This window comes from Balaenoptera acutorostrata, chromosome 4 (assembly GCF_949987535.1).
Source record: "Balaenoptera acutorostrata chromosome 4, mBalAcu1.1, whole genome shotgun sequence".
NCBI lineage: Eukaryota > Metazoa > Chordata > Mammalia > Artiodactyla > Balaenopteridae > Balaenoptera > Balaenoptera acutorostrata.
In genome coordinates, this window is record NC_080067.1 from 78,311,420 (window position 1) to 78,329,682 (window position 18,263).

An 18,263-nucleotide genomic window follows, 5' to 3' on the forward strand; every position below is an offset into this window, starting at 1 on the left:
ACATATGTTTTCATGTGTTATAGGAACCCTAAACCATGAGTCCACAATCTAACAAGGAAATAAGACCAGTATAGTGAAACCTGTCTTGTGCCCCTGATCCTACCCTGCTTCTCCTACATTGCCCCACCAAGTTAACTCCTTTCCTGAATTTTGGATTTATTATTCCCTTTTTTCTTTCACATAGGTGTTTATGTATATATTTCCTAAACAACATATTGTTGAATTTTGCTATTTTTGACACGAAAATATTCAGTATAATTTTGTTAATCCTGTAAGTGAACTGACAAAGCTGATTAACGATGAATACCTATGTATGACTAGAAAACACTGCTTTAAGTTTTGAGCAGACAAATATTTAAGAAGATTAATTCCACATTATATGGAAGGATCCCTAAAATTCAGTTTTTAGAAATATTTACTTCTGTTAAGCCGTTTGTTACCAAAAGCTTTCTGCAGTGTTTTAGAAAAAGCAGATTAAATTTTTAAAATATTTACCAAATATGATACATTCTAATCTCAAATGATATTCTGTGATTCATCATATCTAAAACAGTCAGCTCTTGGAATTTTCATGGTCTTACCGGAAGATGTAAATGGTTTTCACACAATTATGTATAAGTGGCAGCAAATGTGAAACGTTATTAGTGGTAAGATGTATTCTGATTTCAGAGATTTTAAATTGGGAGTTGGAGGGAACAAAAGAGATGCATCTTAGAATGGATGAAAAGCAGAGATAGGTAGATGAATTGGAGGGACGTGACTTAAGAAATAAAGATATTTAATTACTTTATATAGAAAGTCTAGAGATGGGCAATTTTAACATTTGTGTAGCAAAACTAGGTCCATGGTATCTCTGGGATTCTGCTGGTTATCTTCATGATTGTAATATGTCCAAACCAGTAACAGGATTTTATAGTTCATTCTTTTGTGTGGGAGTGATTTGGAATAAGGAGGGGAACAAATACGCTTTGTATGGGGACAGAATATGCTTTGTCCTTGTTAGAGTCTTTCTTTGGGAAGTGACAGTAAAATTTCCTGTTATTTCTTAGAGGCCAGAATAGGGTCATAGCCTCACCTTAGCAAACGGGAGTGAAATTGGAGTGACTGGCATAGGTTATTCATGATTCATCCGTTTGAGAGTAGAAAGGGGGCCTACCTTCTCCAAGACAAAGGGATATCTGCCTTTTACAACATGTAAGAAGTAGAGACAGTGACTGCTTCTTAGGCAGTAAAGTGTGTGCAACATCAGCTTTTCATGAGTATTATTTTTTGAGTAGGCTCTTTATATCATTATTTTTTAATTTCCACATTGTTTTCTCCCTTTTATTTAGTTTTATTTTTCTTTGTTAACAAGGATTTTTAGCTTCTATATAAAATTAGGATTTTTCCTTTTAATTTCTAGGCTTAGAAAGAATCTCTTTACCCCAGAGTTTAGAAAACTTTTAAATTTCATCTGACTTTTTTTATAATATGGAAATATGATTTATCAGTAGGGAATTCTCATTGATAGAAAGTCGAGTTCTCTATATGTTTTAAGGTATTCAATATTTTTTTAATTTTCAGGGAACCTAGAAAGGTTGTTCTTCATCGTGGTTCAACAGGCCTTGGTTTCAACATTGTAGGAGGTGAAGATGGAGAAGGAATATTTATTTCCTTTATTTTGGCTGGCGGACCTGCTGATCTTAGTGGAGAGCTCAGGAAAGGAGATCGTATTATATCGGTAGGATATGTTAATCAAAATAATGTTTTTATTATTTTAACTATGACCTGTTAATTATTAAACATTTTGTTTTTTATATTCTAAAGTTATGGGAGATATTTTGGCTATCGTCTTCTAACATTTTACAACTTAATTGTAGAATTACAGTGTTGACCGGGAACATGTTCTGTATGATAGATTTTCTTTTGGTATTTGACTTACTTATAAGAGGTCAGTCTTTATGAATGTGCTTGAAGAAAGTATGTATTCTCTATTTGTTGACTGCAAGGTTTTCTGTATGTCTGTTAACTCATCCTTGTTACTTGCATAGTTCATATCTTCTTTATACTTCAATCTGTTATCGCCTTATCTGTTATTAAAGGAGACTTTTTAAGTTTATCTGAATGGTGGGTTTAACAGTTTGTCCTGGCAGCAATTTTTTTCCTTATATCTTTGAAACTATGTTACTAGGTGCATCTAAGTTTAGAATCAGCATTCCTTCCTGGTGAGTTGAAATTTTTTACCATTAGGTAATGATCCTCTTTACTTGTAATAATGGTTTTTACCCTAGAAGCTATAATGCCTGATATTACTGTGGCTATGCTGACTTTTTTGCTTGATATTTGCCTCATCTTTTCTCCATTTTTCACTTTCAGTTTGTGTCTGTGCTTATGTGGATATTACTCATACAATTTTAGACTTTATCAGTTATTCAGCTGTTCTCCTGAATGACTCAGATTTTGAGAAACCTTAATTATAATGGGGCTGTTTCTAGTATTTTACTTCTGTTTCATTTTTATATCCCTCAAACTTAGTCATTTTTCTTTTTGTTTTTTAACAGCTAATCCAAGTGTTCTACAATTTTTTGTTCATCATCCTTTCTTGTATCTCACTTCTTTCTTATGTGTTTCTCAGCAAGTCACTAACAGCGTTGGGACTGGATTCGCAGTATAGGACTATCTTGATCATTGTAGAAAATTTAGCTTTTCTAGCTCCCATCCTCATGCTAGTAGAAGTCCTTAGTTATTTCAGAAAGCAAAAATGTCCCTCAAATATCCAAATGCACCTTAGTGGGAGCTCTTAGATTGTTCTTTCAGCAGTGATTTCTTGTTGGTAAATACTCTTAGCGTTTACCTGGAACTGTTTTTAATTTACCCTCACTTGTAAATTTAGTCTAGAACTCTATGTTGACAAGTGTTGTCTCTCAATACTATGAACATATTACTTTATACTCTCTGTCTTCTTTTGTTGCTGTTTAACAAAAAAGATTACTCTTTGTTGTTTGTAGGTGATTTCTTTTTTTCACTGATTGCTCTTAAGTCTCTTAGTCTTTGGTACACTGCAGTTTTACTAAAATGTGTCTGTGTCTAGCATTTTATTTATTCTATCTGGAATTAGTTATGCTTGCTGAATCAGAGGAGTCCTGTCTCATCAATTCTGGAATCTTAGCCATTATCTTTTTAAATTTTGCCTTTCCCACATTGTGTGTTTCTATCCTTCTTGAACTCCTATGAGAGGACATTACCATTCTGTTCTCCATGTCTTTTAATCCCAATTTCATATTTATCAACAATATCTCCTTGTACTTAATTTCAGTCAGATCTGTTTTCTATCTCATAAATTTTCTTCATCTGTGTCTAATCTGCTCTTTAGGCTAAAACTAACTTTTTCATTTCAAAGTACCATTTTCTTTCTAGAAGTTCTTTCTAATTCTTTTTCAAATCTTCCTTGATGGTTTTGGGGGAGTCTTGATTAAAGTTTCTTATGTTCTTTTAGGTTTTTCTTTTAAACCTATTTATCTTATACAGGCATACCTCGAAGACATTGCAGGTTCAGTTCAAGACCACCACCAAAAAGCAGATATTACAATAAAGCAAGTCAAACAAATATTTTGGTTTCCCAGTACATGTAACACTTATAATTATACTATATTGTAGTCTATTAGATTAACATTATATCTTAAAAAACAATGTCCATACCTTAATTTAAAAAATGCTTTATTGGTAAAAAATGCTAGCCATCATCTGAGTCTACAGAAAGTCATAATCTTTTTGCTGCTGGAGAGTTTGAAATATTGCAAGAATTATTAAAATGTGACAGAGACATGAAGTGAGCAAATGCTGTTGGAAAAATGGTACCAATAGACTTGCTCAAAGCAGGGTTGCCACAAACCTTCAATTTGTAAAAAATGCAATACCTGCGAAGTACAATAACGTGAAGCACAGTAAAATGAGATAAGCCTGTATTCTGTAAATAATAGTTCTGTTTTCTGAAGTTTGTAGGTATCTAATACATGTTACTTTATGGTGACTTACAGTACATTGTTTTCCTATGTTCTAAATTTTTCATTGTGAACTTAATGTCAGTAGTACTTTATGTACTTCACATGTGGGTATTCAGTGCTGCCTGAATTGGGGAGTGGTATTCTTTGAAAAATATCTTAAGTCGATTGTGGTAGACTTGGGGGCATTATTCTTATCACCATTTTTCCATTGAGGAAACTGAAGTTTAGAGGTTGATTTGCTCATAGTAGCTAATAAAACCTAGTAAGTGGTATAGCCAGGATTTACCTTAACCACTACATTATGCTACGTCGTTTTGTTTTTAATTAAAAATTTAAGTGACACTTTCTGAAATTTTAGGATCTGAGATATAGGGATAAAACCTATATCCTGGGTCAGCAATGCTATTCAGTATTGATAACTATTTTAAATCATTTTTTCAATATAAAGTAAAGAAAATCAGAAAGTACTCTTCAAACTGAAGATATATGTGGCTGGAACATGATAGGAAAAGCATTCCAAAAATTGGATCTTTTATTGCAGTTTTCAGATTGCAGTCCCTCTTGCCCCGCCTGATCCTTCCCTGCACATACTTACACATATCATCATATTCCTGCAGCCTGTCTTTTTGAGGATCCTTTATAATTCAAGATAGACTGAGTCCAAGACAGAAAGAAGGTGGCTAATCATTTACAAAAGAAGTAGAGCTCTTTCTTGTTTTAGCTGTTCTGAGATATTGGTATAACTAACTGATATTTGAATGAAAATCTTGGGAGTTTGAGTCTTCAAATAGGCTATGGTACTTTGTTAAGGATTATAGTCCTACAATTTTAGAAAATAAAGGAAATTAATAATATGCAATGCAAGTAAATGGAAATCGTACCCATATACTTTAGGCTATAGCAACTAAAATAGCATAGTACTACCCAAAAATAGTGATTGTTGAACAGATTTGTAAAGCAGAAATACACCTTAGTTACAGTGTTAGAATGTTGAGGGCCTTAAGAGACCATCACTCTTACCATAACAACCAAAACCATCTGGATAAGTTTAGAAAAACTAAACTCATCAGAGAACTGAGGATTCAAAGTGACATAAGTAGAGTAACTTCCAGATAGTAACTAGCCCTACATAGAAGAGAAGACACCCATGGCAGCTGCTCCTTGGAAGAGTGGTGGGAGAAAGAGAAGGGTTAGATGGGGATAGCGAGGAACCAGCCAAACTTTACCCCAACATGTAATGGCCTCAGTGGACTGGTGAAACTGATAAAAAATTCTGGGAAGCCGCAGAGCAAGTCTGTACCTACCTGCCAACTCCTTTCCATGGGTCTTCACCAAGACCTCAGAGCTTATAAACCAAAGGTTGTGAAACAATAGGGAATTAAGAAAAAATTATTACTGAGTCATACAGAGCATCCCAAAATACAAGGCACCTGCCAGTAAATAGGGGACCTTGAGCAGAAGATCTGTGAAAACTAATGTCAGCAACTCTGTACTTTGAGCTGCTCAGGGATGAGAGTGGGGCAAGAAAGCTGAGAAAAAGCCCTCTGAGGCAGTGTGGACAGAGATACCTCCAAGAAACAGCAAGCCTGGGACAGGTCTAGAGAGCAAAGAAAACTTACCAGCAACCTCAGAAGCTGGCAGCAGGGTTATAAAGGTGTATGTTTATGTGTGTGTGTGTGTGTAATGAGATGAGATCTTTACACCAGTAAAGGGAATTTTACCAGTGTTCATAGCCTAAGCGCCTCAGAAAGAAAAGTCTTAATTCTGCTCTCAAAACAGTTGAAACTAAACTTAAAGCTACAACAAAATCCAGTAGCAGCTCAACTATAGATCATACAGATAGAGCTGCCCCACTCTAGTGGCCTGGCACAAGGGTTATTCCCAATTCTGGAATTAAATATTATTTATTTTTTATTTCAACCTCTACTGTTATTTTATCCATAGTGTCTACTTTATAATTAAAAACTACAAAACATGCAAAAAAGAAAGAAAAGCTGGTTGTCAAGACAGAAAACAGTCAATATAAGTAACTTGAGAAAAAGCTCAGATGTTGGATTTATCAAACAGGTATTTTAAAATAAGATAAAATGATGATGATAAAAATACTAAAGGATATAGGAGTAAAGGTAGACAATATGGATGATAAGATGGGAGAATTTCAGCAAAGATATAGAACATATGAAAAATGAGTCACATGGAATTGCTAGAAATTTTTCTTTTAACTATCACAAGTGAAAATTTTGTCTGAAAGGCATAACAGCACACTGGAATCTGAAGAGGGAAGAATCAGTGAACTTGAACATAGGTCAAAGAAAGTTTCCAAACTGAAACGTAAATCAGGAGGGGTGGGGGGAAAATCAGGGAAAAAAAGTAGACCAGAGCATCCAAGGTCTATGGAAATAAAGAGGAGATGTCAGACAATAAAGAGGAGACAGAATCTTTGAAGACATAATGGCAAAGAACTTTCAAAAACTGATGAAAGATATCAACCCACAGATCTGTGAAGCACAGCAAAGCCGAGGCAGAATACATGCAAAGGAAACCAGACCTAGATACATTGTAAAGTGCTAGAAAGCTATGCTAAAGAGCACATGTTAAAAGTAAACATAGAAACACGTTACATATATAGGAACAGTACAAATGACAGCTGGATTCTCACTGGAAATATTAGAGGACATAAAGGAATGGAACAGTATCTTTAAAGTGGTGAAAGAAAAAACCTTCAACCTAGAATCCTATATCTCCTGAAATTAGTCATCAGAAATGAAGTTGAAATAAAGACATTTTCAAACAGACAGTATCTTAGAGAATTTGTTCTTGACAGACCTACAAGGAATACTAGAAGAAATTGTTCTGGTTAAAGAGAAATTATATCAGATGGAACCTAAATCTGCAGACAGGAAATAAGAATAACAGAAGGGGTAAATACCTGGATAAGTATAAAAGGTACATTTTTAGAAAATAATTTTACATGTTTCATTATAAGATGATTGGCTCTTTAAAACAAAATAACTGCATCGTATTGTGTGAGTTATGGCATATGTAGAAGTAAGATATAAGGCCACCAAAGCACAAATAGAAAGGGGGAGGATGGTTCTTATACAGTTTGAGAAGTGGTATAAAATTAATTGAAAGTAGCCTGTGATAATTTATACTTGCATGTTATAATCTCTAGAGGAAACACTAAAAATACTCCAAAAGGGTATAGTTTTTGTAAGTCAATACAGGAAATAAAATGAAATATGAAAAAATACATGCTTCTTCCAAACAAAGGTAGGAAAGGAAGAAAAGACAAGGTAGAAAAAAGCAGTGCCAAGGTGTGAGGTTAAAATGCAACTATATTAATATCTACATTATAGTTAGCACTTTAATTAAGATGCAGAAATTGTCAGCTTGGTTCCAAAAAAACAAGACCCAAATATAGACCCTTTATCAGAAATTCACTTTAAATATAAAGATGCATATGTTGTAAGTAAAAGAGTGGAAGAAATTATGCTATATAAACAACATATGAAAGATGGTGTGACTATATTCATATGAGACAAAATAGGCTTCAAGGCAAATGGTGTTATTACTGAGAGATTTTATAATAATGAAAGCATCATTTCTTCAAGAAGACATAACAGCCCTCATTGTGCATGTACCTAGTAATCATTTCAAAGCACATAAAGCAAAAATTCCCAGAACTAAAGGGAGAAATGGACAAATCTACAGAGTTGGGGATTTAAACACCGTCTTCTATAACTGGTAGAATAAGTAGAGAAAAGAAGAAAATAGCTTTAGCCTTACCACTCATCATCTATAAAAATTAACTTGAAATGCATTGTAGAACTAAACTTCTAGAAAAAAACATACAAGAAAATCTTAGTGAACTTGGATTAGTCAAAGATTTCTTAAGTGGTACCAAGGGACCAAGTCAGTCCAGTGGTGAAAGGAAAGTCTTTTTAATAAATGATGCTGAAACAGCTGGATATCTTTATGGAAAAATACAAATTTCAACTCAGTCTTGCTCCAGATATAAAAATTAACTCTAGAAGATTATAAATCTTATAAATCTGAATGTGAAGCCCAGAACCATAATCCTCCTGGAAGAAAACATAAAAGGATATCTTTGCAACCCTGAGGTAGATGACAGTTTCTTGGACAAGATATGTTAAACACTAACCATAAAAAAATGTAAAAAAATGTGCCATTAGGAAACCAAATAGGCAAGCTATATACAATGGGAAAAAATATTCTCAGTACAATATATCTCACAAAAAACTTATTTCCAGAATATATAAACATCTCCCACAAAGCAGCAGTGAAAGATGAGTAACTCAATTTAAAAATGAGGGGAGATTTCCCTGGTGGTGCAGTGGTTAAGAATCCGCCTGCCAATGCCGGGGACACGGGTTCGAGCCCTGGTCCGGGAAGATCCCACATGCCGAGGAGCAACTAAGCCCATGTGCCACAACTACTGAGCCTGTGCTCTAGAGCCCACAAGCCACAACTGCTGGGCCCACGTGCCACAACTACTGAACCCCGCACCCTAGAGCCCATGCTCCACAGCAAGAGAAGCCACCTCAATGAGAAGCCTGTGCACCACAACAAAGAGTAGCCCCCACTCGCTGCAGCTAGAGAAAGCCCGTGCACAGCAATGAAGACTCAATGCCATAAATAAACAAATAAATAAATTTATAAAAATGAGAATTTCCTTGTGGCGCACTGGTTAAGAATCCACCTGCCAATGCAGGGGACACGGGTTCAATCCCTGGTCCGGGAAGATCCCACATGCCGCAAAGCAACTAAGCCCATGCACCACAACTACTGATCCTGTGCTCTGTAGCCTGTGAGCCACAACTACTGAGCCTGTGCGCCACAACTGCTGAAGCCCACGTGCCCTAGAGCCCACACACCGCAACTATGAAGCCCGTGCCCTCTAGGGCCCGCGTATCGCAACTACTGAGCCCGCGTGCTGCAACTGCTGAAGCCCACACAGCTGGAGCCTGTGCTCTGCAACAAGAGAAGCCATCGCAATAAGAAGACCACGCACCGCAACGAAGAGTAACCCCTACTCACTGCAACTAGAGAAAGCCCGCATGCAGCAATGAAGACCCAACGCAGCCAAAATAATAATACTAATAAATAAATAAATGAGCAAAAGACTTAAACAGATATTTCACAAAACAAGGTGTATCAGTGGCTTATAAACACATGAAAATTTACTTAACATTAGGCATTAGGGCAATGCAAAAAACACAATGAATAAACAAAACAGGGTTAGAGGAATTTTGGTGGGAGCAATATCACCTTTTTACATCTTGATTGTGGCAGTGGCTCTACAGCATACACAGTTGTCAACACTCTTACCTGTAAACTAAAAACGATTACTCTATTGAATGTAAATTATGCCTAAGTAAAAACATTTTTAAAACCATAGTGAAATACTATATCCTATCCAGTTGAATGGCTAAAGAAAAAATAATGATGACAAACATTAGAGAGGATGTGGAGCAGTTATAACTCTTATTCATTACTGGTCGGCATGTAAAACTACACAACCACTACGAGAACTTTTGGGGAAGTTTTAAAGAAATTATACATACACCTAACCTTATCACCCAGATTTTATCCAAGAAATCTTATGTTTACACTATAACAGGAATGTTCATAATAGCCTATCCATAATAAAACTCAAACAGCATGGATGATACTAAAAAACATCGTGTTGAGTAAAACAGAACACACCACAAAAACACGTACTGTATGATTCTTATTGTAATCATGTGCAGGCAACACTAATTTGTATTGATAAGTCAGAATGTGGTTGCTGCTAATTGTCCTATTATAAAGAGGCATAATGGAGATTTCTGGGTTGGTTGATGGAAAAGGTATGTTTGGGGTTGTAGTTTCATGGGCATATACAGTTGTCAAAAATCCTTCCAACTGAACTGTTTAAATTTGTACATTTTATTGCTTGTTAAGTTATACTGTAATTTAAGTTTTAAAAATAATTTACAGTATAAGGGCAAATTAGTGATAAGGAATGAATTTTTTAAAAATAAATGGCGAAATTAGCTAGTTGCTTAGCGGAATAAAATTAGCTTAGAGCCTCACTTCACACCTTGTGTCAAAATAAATTCTCAGTTGGCTTAGAGGTATGTGTGAAAAACTCAAAACAAAAATATATGTTTTTTAAATTGTCCATGTGGGACCTCTTTATGTGGGTTACTGTCACACTGCTAGAATATGTTAGTCTGACGAACACAACGTGGTTCACCCAGAACTTTCCCAGTTTTAGCACTGAAAGCCCCATGTCTGGAAACCCCTTTAGGCTAAGTTTTAAAACTGAAAGTCCCAGACCCTCCCCACCAGTTGCTTGCCCTAATGTTACTGTAAATTAAATTCAGCCTTCTGTTTGGCAGTATGCATCCATAGTCTTAAATATTTTAATGGTTACTAAGCTGCTCTAGGGAAATACCCTAGGGAAATACCCTGAGAAGCAATAGGAAAGACCTTAGGAACAAGAGAAAAACATGAGAAAAGATATTCAAAACTAAAATAAAACCCAGAAACACTTATTTAAGTACCTCTTTACACAAAATTTAGCTATTTTCAGTCTTCAGCTTGTATCAGGATAACCTCAAGGCCTTATTAAAAAACAGATTCCTAGATTCCATCCCCAAAGTTTCTGATTCAGTATGACTTGGATAGGATCTGAAAATTTATATTTCTTACAAGTTTCCATGAGATACTGATGTTGCTGCTCCTGGGACCAAACCTTGTGAACCACTGTTCTAAAGACATCCCTGTTATTGATGTTCTTAATGATAACCCACATTACTGAGAAAAGCATAAATATTTGGGAAGGCAAGGAAATAAATAATAATTTTTATAAAATATTCCCTTTGATATATTTAATTTTGTTGAAGAAAGAAGCTTTTGAAATCAAGATTTATTATTGTACAGATGTTGAACAGTACATTTTTCACTATGGTATAAATGGAAATATTACTGTTATTTCCAGTGATGCCAAGCATAGGGCAGTATATAGTTGATGTTCCCTGAAAATTTAGAAACATGGAAAGTGACCCAAGAGACTTCAACAGAAATTCTCTCCTTCATAAAAACAGTGAGAAAAGTGGCCAAAATTGTTTTTAGAATAACCTTTTTCAGAACTCTGGAAATTAACCAAAGACTGACAGCCATTCAGGAAGTGTTTACTCAAAAAAAAAAATTGCTGAATCTCTGTAAGAATGAGCTTTGTGGAATTTTAATTTGCTTAAGTCCCATCCCTGGCTCTCTATCACCACATTAGCCTTGAAAAATAGCCCACCTTTTCAGTGAGAACCAGTGGCCCAACAGCTACTAGAGAGAGCAAAATGGTGGTAGAACGTTCAGAGCTTCTTTTCCAAAGAACTATCATAATTTGACCTGTCTGGTGGGTTCTTGGAACATCCTATTTGAAAGGTTCTCTGTATTTGACCTGATTCAAAGCTCCACCAGTGCAAAAGCCTTTCCCCTGGGGTAATTGCAAAAACAATTACAGGCATATTATGGCTGCCTGAGACATTGGTAACAGTTGGGGCAAACAGTAGACTAATCAAAAACTTAAAAGGAAAAACTAGGGAGTGAACTCTCCATAGGACCTTTGAAAAGCTCTTATACTTTGGAATCTAGGAGGACACATGCATGGTCTTGGGCTGTGTTCCTGCCCAGGAAAGACCTGAAAAGGCCCTAAACTCTCACCTCTGGCTGACCATGAGACTCTGTGCAAGAAAGAAGTGAAGATTAAGGCAGAATTATCAGTTGCCTAGCTGATTGTTGAAGGCATTACCCAACATGCGCACATTTAATGAAATCTCTGTCCAGTCATTTACTGACCACTCTGCTAATCAGGCAGACACTTCACTGGCACATACAACAAAGAATACAAACCTTACAGAATTCAGAAAAGTCACCAAACAACTACTATAACAGACAAGCAGTAATATCAAGCCCTGGGTAGGAGGACAGATCTTATACCCAGAATTGCTACTTTATATTATTTTAAATGTCTGGTTTTCAACAAAAAATTGAGACATGCAGCAAAACAAGAAAATATACACAGGGGGAAAAGCAATCAGTAGAAACTGTCTGTAAGGAAGCCCAACACTATACTACTAGACAAAGATTTTAAATCAGATATTTTAAATATATTCTAAGAACTAAAGGAAACCATGTCTAAAGAATGTAAGGAAAGTATAGGAACAATATCACACCAAGTAGAGTATGTCAATAAAGAGATTTATTTTATGAAAAAGAAACAAACAGAAATTCTGGTGTTGAAAAGTACAATAACTAAAATAAAAAAAAAAAATCCTCTAGACAAGTTCAACAGCAGATTTGACCTGGCAAAAGAAAAAAATCCACCAACTTGAAGATATGTCTGTTAAGACTACCCAGGCTGAAGAACAGAAAGAAAAAAGAATTAAGAAAAATTGTCAGAGGCTCAAAGACCTGTGGGGTTACCATCAAGTGTACCAATGTATGTATAATGAAGTCAGAATGACAAGAGAGAGAGAAAGAGGCAGAAAGAATATTTGAATAAATAATGGCAAAAAACTTCCCAAATTTAATGAAAAACATTGTACACATCTGAGAAGCTCAGTGAACTACAAGCAGAATAAACTTGAAGAGATCCACACCACAGATAAATCATAATCAAATATCAAAAGACAAAGGGAGAATCCTGAAAGCAAAGAGAAATCACTGATTACAGGGAATCCTCAGTAAGATTAACAGTTGATTTCTTGTCAGAAATCATGGAGGCCAGAAGGCAATTCTGAAAGAAAAAAGCCATGGTCCAGGGTTTCTATACCCAGTCAAACTATCCTTCAGAAACGAAGGACAAATCTGAGTCCCAGGTAAACAAAAGCTAAGGAAGTTATTAATCTCCTTAACTTCTCTTATAGACCATAAACCTGCCCTACAAGGAGTACTAAAGAGAATCCCTCAGACTAAAAAGAAAGGACATTAGAGAGTAGCCCAAATCCATATGAAGAAATAAAGAGAACTGTTAAAAGTAACTATATAGGTAAATGTAAAACAGCACAAGTGCATTTTTTGTTTGTAACTCTTTTTTTTCTCCTTTATAATTTAAACAACAACTAAATAAAGCAATAATTTTAAATCTGTGTTGATGGGCACACACACACTGTGTAAAGATGTAATTTATATGACAGTAGTATCACAAGGGGTATAGAGGGCACAGAATTATAAGAGCAGAGTTTTTATATACTATTGAAACTAAGTTGGTATTAATTCAAAGTAAATGGTTATAAAATGTTAATTATGATCTAGAGAAACCACTAAGCAGATAACTCAAAATATATATAATTTTTTAAAGGGTATTAAGATAGTACAGTGGAAAATACCTATTTTACAAAAGAAGTTAGTAATGCAGGAATAGAGGAACAAAAAAGACAAGGTGTGAAGAAAACAAATAGCAAAATGGATGGCATAAATCTTTTTTTTTTTCGTTAAATTACATTGGAGGTAAATGGGTTAAATACTCCAACTAAAAGACAGATATTGACAGGGTAGATTTAAAAAGATCAAATTATATACTTTCTACAACAGACACACTTTAGATTCAATCTTCGTTGAAAGTAAAAGGTTGGAAAAGATATGTTGTGCAAACAGAAACCAAGAAACATATAAAATGGCTATACAAGTGTCAGACAAAGTAGACTTTAGGACAAAAATTGTTTCTCAAAATCTAAGGACATTTTATAATATATGTGTTATATAGATTATGTGTGATATATAGTTATACATATTGTGTAATTGTTGATAAATTTCTAGAAAGACTTAACTTTTGAAACTGACTCAAGAAGAAATGGAAACTATAACTGTAGACCTGTAACAATTAAGGAGATTGAATTGATAAACAAAACTTCCCACAAAGGAAAAAACCCAGGACCAGATGGCCTCACTAGTGCAATCTATAGAACGTTTAAAGAAGAATTAGCACCATTCACAAACTCTTCCCCAAAAAAGGAATAGGTGTGAAGAACACTTTCCAACTCATTCTACAAGGCCAATATTATTCTTATATCAAACCAAACAAAGACATCACAAGAAAAGAAAACTACAATATCCCTTATGAATTTATATGTAAAAATCCTCAACAAAGTAACCATCTGGATTCAGTAGCATAAAAAGATTGTACACCAGCATTAAAAAAGGATTATACCCGGTAACCAAGTGGACTTTGTCCAAGGAATGCATAGTTGGTTCAACACAGGGATAACCAAAGTAAAACACCATGTTAATAGAGTTAAGGATATAAGCCACATGACCATCTAAACAGAAAAAGCTCCTATCAGAAACCAACAGCTTGCATCATAAAAGCACCAAACAAATTAGGAATAGTAGAGAACTTCCTCAACCTGATAAAGGATGTCTATGAAAAACTGATAACTTATGTCACACTAAATGCTGAAACACTGAAAGCTTTCCCTCTGAGATCAGGAACAAGACAGAGAGGTGTCCACTCATGCCACTTTTATTCAACATTGTGCTGGAGTTTCTAGATTGGGCAGTTAGGCAAAAAAAAGAAATAAAAGCTTTCTAGATTAAAAAGGAAGAAGGAAAATTATCTCTTATTTGCAGATGCCATGATCTTATATATAGCAAATCTTAGGAAATCCAAAAAAACTATCAGAGATAATAACCAAGCTCAGCAAGTTTGCAGGACAGAGAATCACTATACAAGAAACAGTTGTGTTTCTATATACCAGAGTTGAACAACCTGAAAGTGAAATTAAGAAAACAATTTTATTTATAGTAGTATCAAAAAGAATAAATTTAACAAAGTGGATAAACAAAATATGGAATATCCATAAAATGGAGTATATGATTCAGCCATAATAAGTAACAAAGTACTAAAACAGGCTAAAACAAGGATGAACCATGAAAACAAGCTAAGTGAAGAAGCCAAACACAAATAGCCACATATTGTAATATTCCTTTTATTTAAAATGTACAGAACAGACAAATCCTTAGAGTTAGAAAGTAGAATAGTGGTTGCCAGGGTCTAAGGGGAGAGGGAAGGGGGGGAATGAATGCTAATGGGTAGTGGGTTTTTTGGGGGTGGGGGCTGATGAAAACGTTTTGGAATTAAAGCATGGTGATGGTTGCACATGCTTGTGAATGTACTGAAAAACACTAAATTGTACACTTTAAAAGTTTGGATTTTATATAAATTTTATCTCCATAAAAAAATGACCCTAAGTCTGTTTACACGATATGTTTCTCAGTACCAGGATTTCTTCTAAAATATCCTTGATAATGTATTCCATTAAAATGTTTGGTGTTATTTAGGAACATTTTTAATTTGTAGTCTTCTTAACAAATTATTCTCCTTTGAATCTATGTAGGTTGTTTTCAGATCTTTTCTGTAGCAAAGGGATCCAATGCTCAGGAATAATTCATTAAAAATTGTGATCTTCTCTAAAATAATCTATGAAAGTTTGTCTACCTTTTATATTTCTTCTCTAATTTTTTCTGCTATAAATTAGGAGGATTTTCTTTATGTTCAATGTAGAACTATTTATACATTGTGTTGAGTTATTCTCTAATAAGATATTAAGCTAGAGATATTCTCTAATAAAGCCACATTATGTTACACTTGTTTAGATTAAGGTTTTTGGATTTTTGATTTTCATTCGACAGGTGTCTGTACATTTTAACTTAGTTACATAGTAATATCCTTTATAGATAATGTAAAACATCAGGTCTTTAAATGTTTTACATTAAACATTTAAAATGTTCTTTTATGTAAATTTTATGATCCCAGGAATTACTGGGCTATAGTCAAATTTTCCAAAATTGGTATGTACATTTTTAACAGGTTTTAGATTAGTTGTCAATGAAGTAGGCTGTCATATTAAAATTGTGTGACAGCTCTTCTTTCCAAAAATATTCAGTAAAGGTCCCAAACATTGCTGTATTTTATTCATTCATGGTTCTTAGGGGGAAAAGCCAACTTAAATATTTAAAGTTAGTTACATTTAAGTTTAATGCTCACATTAATGTCCTATTAAGTTTTTCTTGTAGTGGAAAAGGTTCAATCTCTAAAGATAGTGTACCTTGCAGTGTACTAGGTGCTGGCAGCCTTTCAGAAATAAGAATGAAGTTGCCTATTCTTCTGGAGTGGGATTGATCACCTCATTAATTATTTTACCCAAGGAAGGTCCCTGTGTTCAAAAAAAGTCTCCTTGCTCATTTAATAACATTTACTGTATTTAAATGTCAGTCTCTGAAATCTGAGCTATTTTAATACTTAAAGTAATTGCTTTCCTGTTACTCCAAAAGAATGGAAGCTTTAGTTTGGGAAAGGAAGGAAGAGAATTGAAACTGAGATGAGTAATAGTGAAAATGTGGCAGGAGTTGAAAGGATGCTGTAAACAAAATGAATTTCCCTCTCATTGCCTGAGTTACTAGTGAAATGAAATGTACAAAATGATGACACTTGTTGATTTTTCAAGTTGCCAAATTAAGGTACATTTCTCAAGAGATTGATAGACAACCTTCTGGAAAACTTAGGGGAAAATGTTTTGGATTTGTTCACTTGACAGTAAACATAGTATTTTAAGTGAATAAATTGTCTTGATTGACTATACAATATATTTTTGTTTTACTGTATAACATATTTTTAGTAAATCAGAACAAGAAAATATTTTAGTGATAAAGTAATTGCAAGTAATTTTTTTTTAATCTATGCCTGCTCAAAGAATAGGCTATTGTGATTTCTAATCAGTGTGATGATTTTCTTTCAAATTTAATATGTGGTTTGATTTACAGGTAAACAGTGTTGACCTCAGAACTGCCAGCCATGAGCAGGCAGCAGCTGCTTTAAAAAATGCTGGCCAAGCTGTCACAATTGTTGCACAATATCGACCTGAAGGTAATAAATTCTTGTTGTCTGTATTTATTTTTTATTTCAGTTTTAAGAAGTCTTCCTCTTAAAAATGTTTAACTTCCCAGGCTTAACTTTGTTTTTATATTTTTGTCTGATTTATTAATCTGTTATTTGTTTAGTTTGAACTTAATTCACTATCCAGATCAAAGAGTTTTTAATAGAATGTAGGAACTTGTATCTGCCAACTCTTTGAATATTTCTCTATTATTTGGATTAGTTTTCAGGAGTTTATCTTTTTAAATGTGTCATCTAACCAAACACATACCTTTAAGTATACCTTTGACTAACTCAGTGGTTGAAAAGCAAAGATAGTAATTTTGCCAAAGAAAATTAGGTTATCTCAGTATTTTCTGACCTTTGAATTAGGTTATATTTATTAATAACAGGGTTTAAGATATGTTTCTAATAGCCTTTGTTGTTACTTAAAGAGAAAGAATGCAAGTTTGAGATATGATATTTTTCTAAATAGTGAGGTATCATGGACTTGACCTTACCAAGTTCCTACTGGGAGAAGGTGATAATGGAAAATTTGAGGTCATATTAAACATACATAAGATTCTAGCGTACATCAACATAACCACTTCAGTAAAACCTCAGTGGAATTTAAAAAGCTTAAACACCCAAAAGAATACATAGCATACTAGTTAATGTTCATAAACAAGGTGAAGAGGGAAAGAATGATGTGACTAAAGGAGCCAGGCAAATCATTCTATGATTTAGCAGCTGTTACATGTATTATTCTTTTCTTGGAGTGGAATTTATTTCTGTAACAAAACCTAATATGTGTTTTACCTGATCAAAGTAGTATGTTGGGCATTGCTTGCTATTTCATAATATTTCTTATAAACCTCAGCATTCTAGGTTCAGTAACTGAACAAGAATAAATTCATTTATGTAAGGGGTAAGTTCCAAATAAATCACATTAATCAAGCAAATAGGGATTAATATATGAAGTCAGAATGCCAATTCATTAATTTTTGTGAGAAACAAAACTACCAGTGGGACTACACATGCTTTTATCTTCTGGCCAACACATTCTTGCCCAATAGGCATATTATACGGAAACAAATTATAATCAGTGCTTGCTTAGTATTATAGAAAGCCTCTTATTTATATGTTTATGAGGAATATAGACTATTTAGGTATGATTAAGGGTAAGTCAATATCTGCTCCTTGACCTCCCCAGAAAACACAAAAGCAACAAGGAAAATAAAAAATAAACACATATTTCTACCCATACAGCTTCACTTCACATTAAGCAAAACTAAGAAGACAGGTATAATACCTGGACAACAAAATACCGGCAAAGGCTGCTTAAGCAGGTTAAGATC

General features: G+C 34.3%; 1 protein-coding gene across 13 annotated transcripts in view; it reads left to right on the forward strand.

The window, feature by feature from the left end:
- DLG1 (discs large MAGUK scaffold protein 1) overlaps positions 1-18,263 on the forward strand; it is a 288,506-nt gene that overhangs the window by 191,411 nt on the left and 78,832 nt on the right. For all 13 annotated transcript variants that reach the window (XM_057545184.1, XM_057545190.1, XM_057545179.1 and 10 more), the window contains 2 exons: positions 1,564-1,720; positions 16,815-16,917. In XM_057545184.1, the coding sequence (XP_057401167.1) occupies positions 1,564-1,720; positions 16,815-16,917 (260 nt within the window). The remainder of the gene's footprint in view (positions 1-1,563; positions 1,721-16,814; positions 16,918-18,263) is intronic.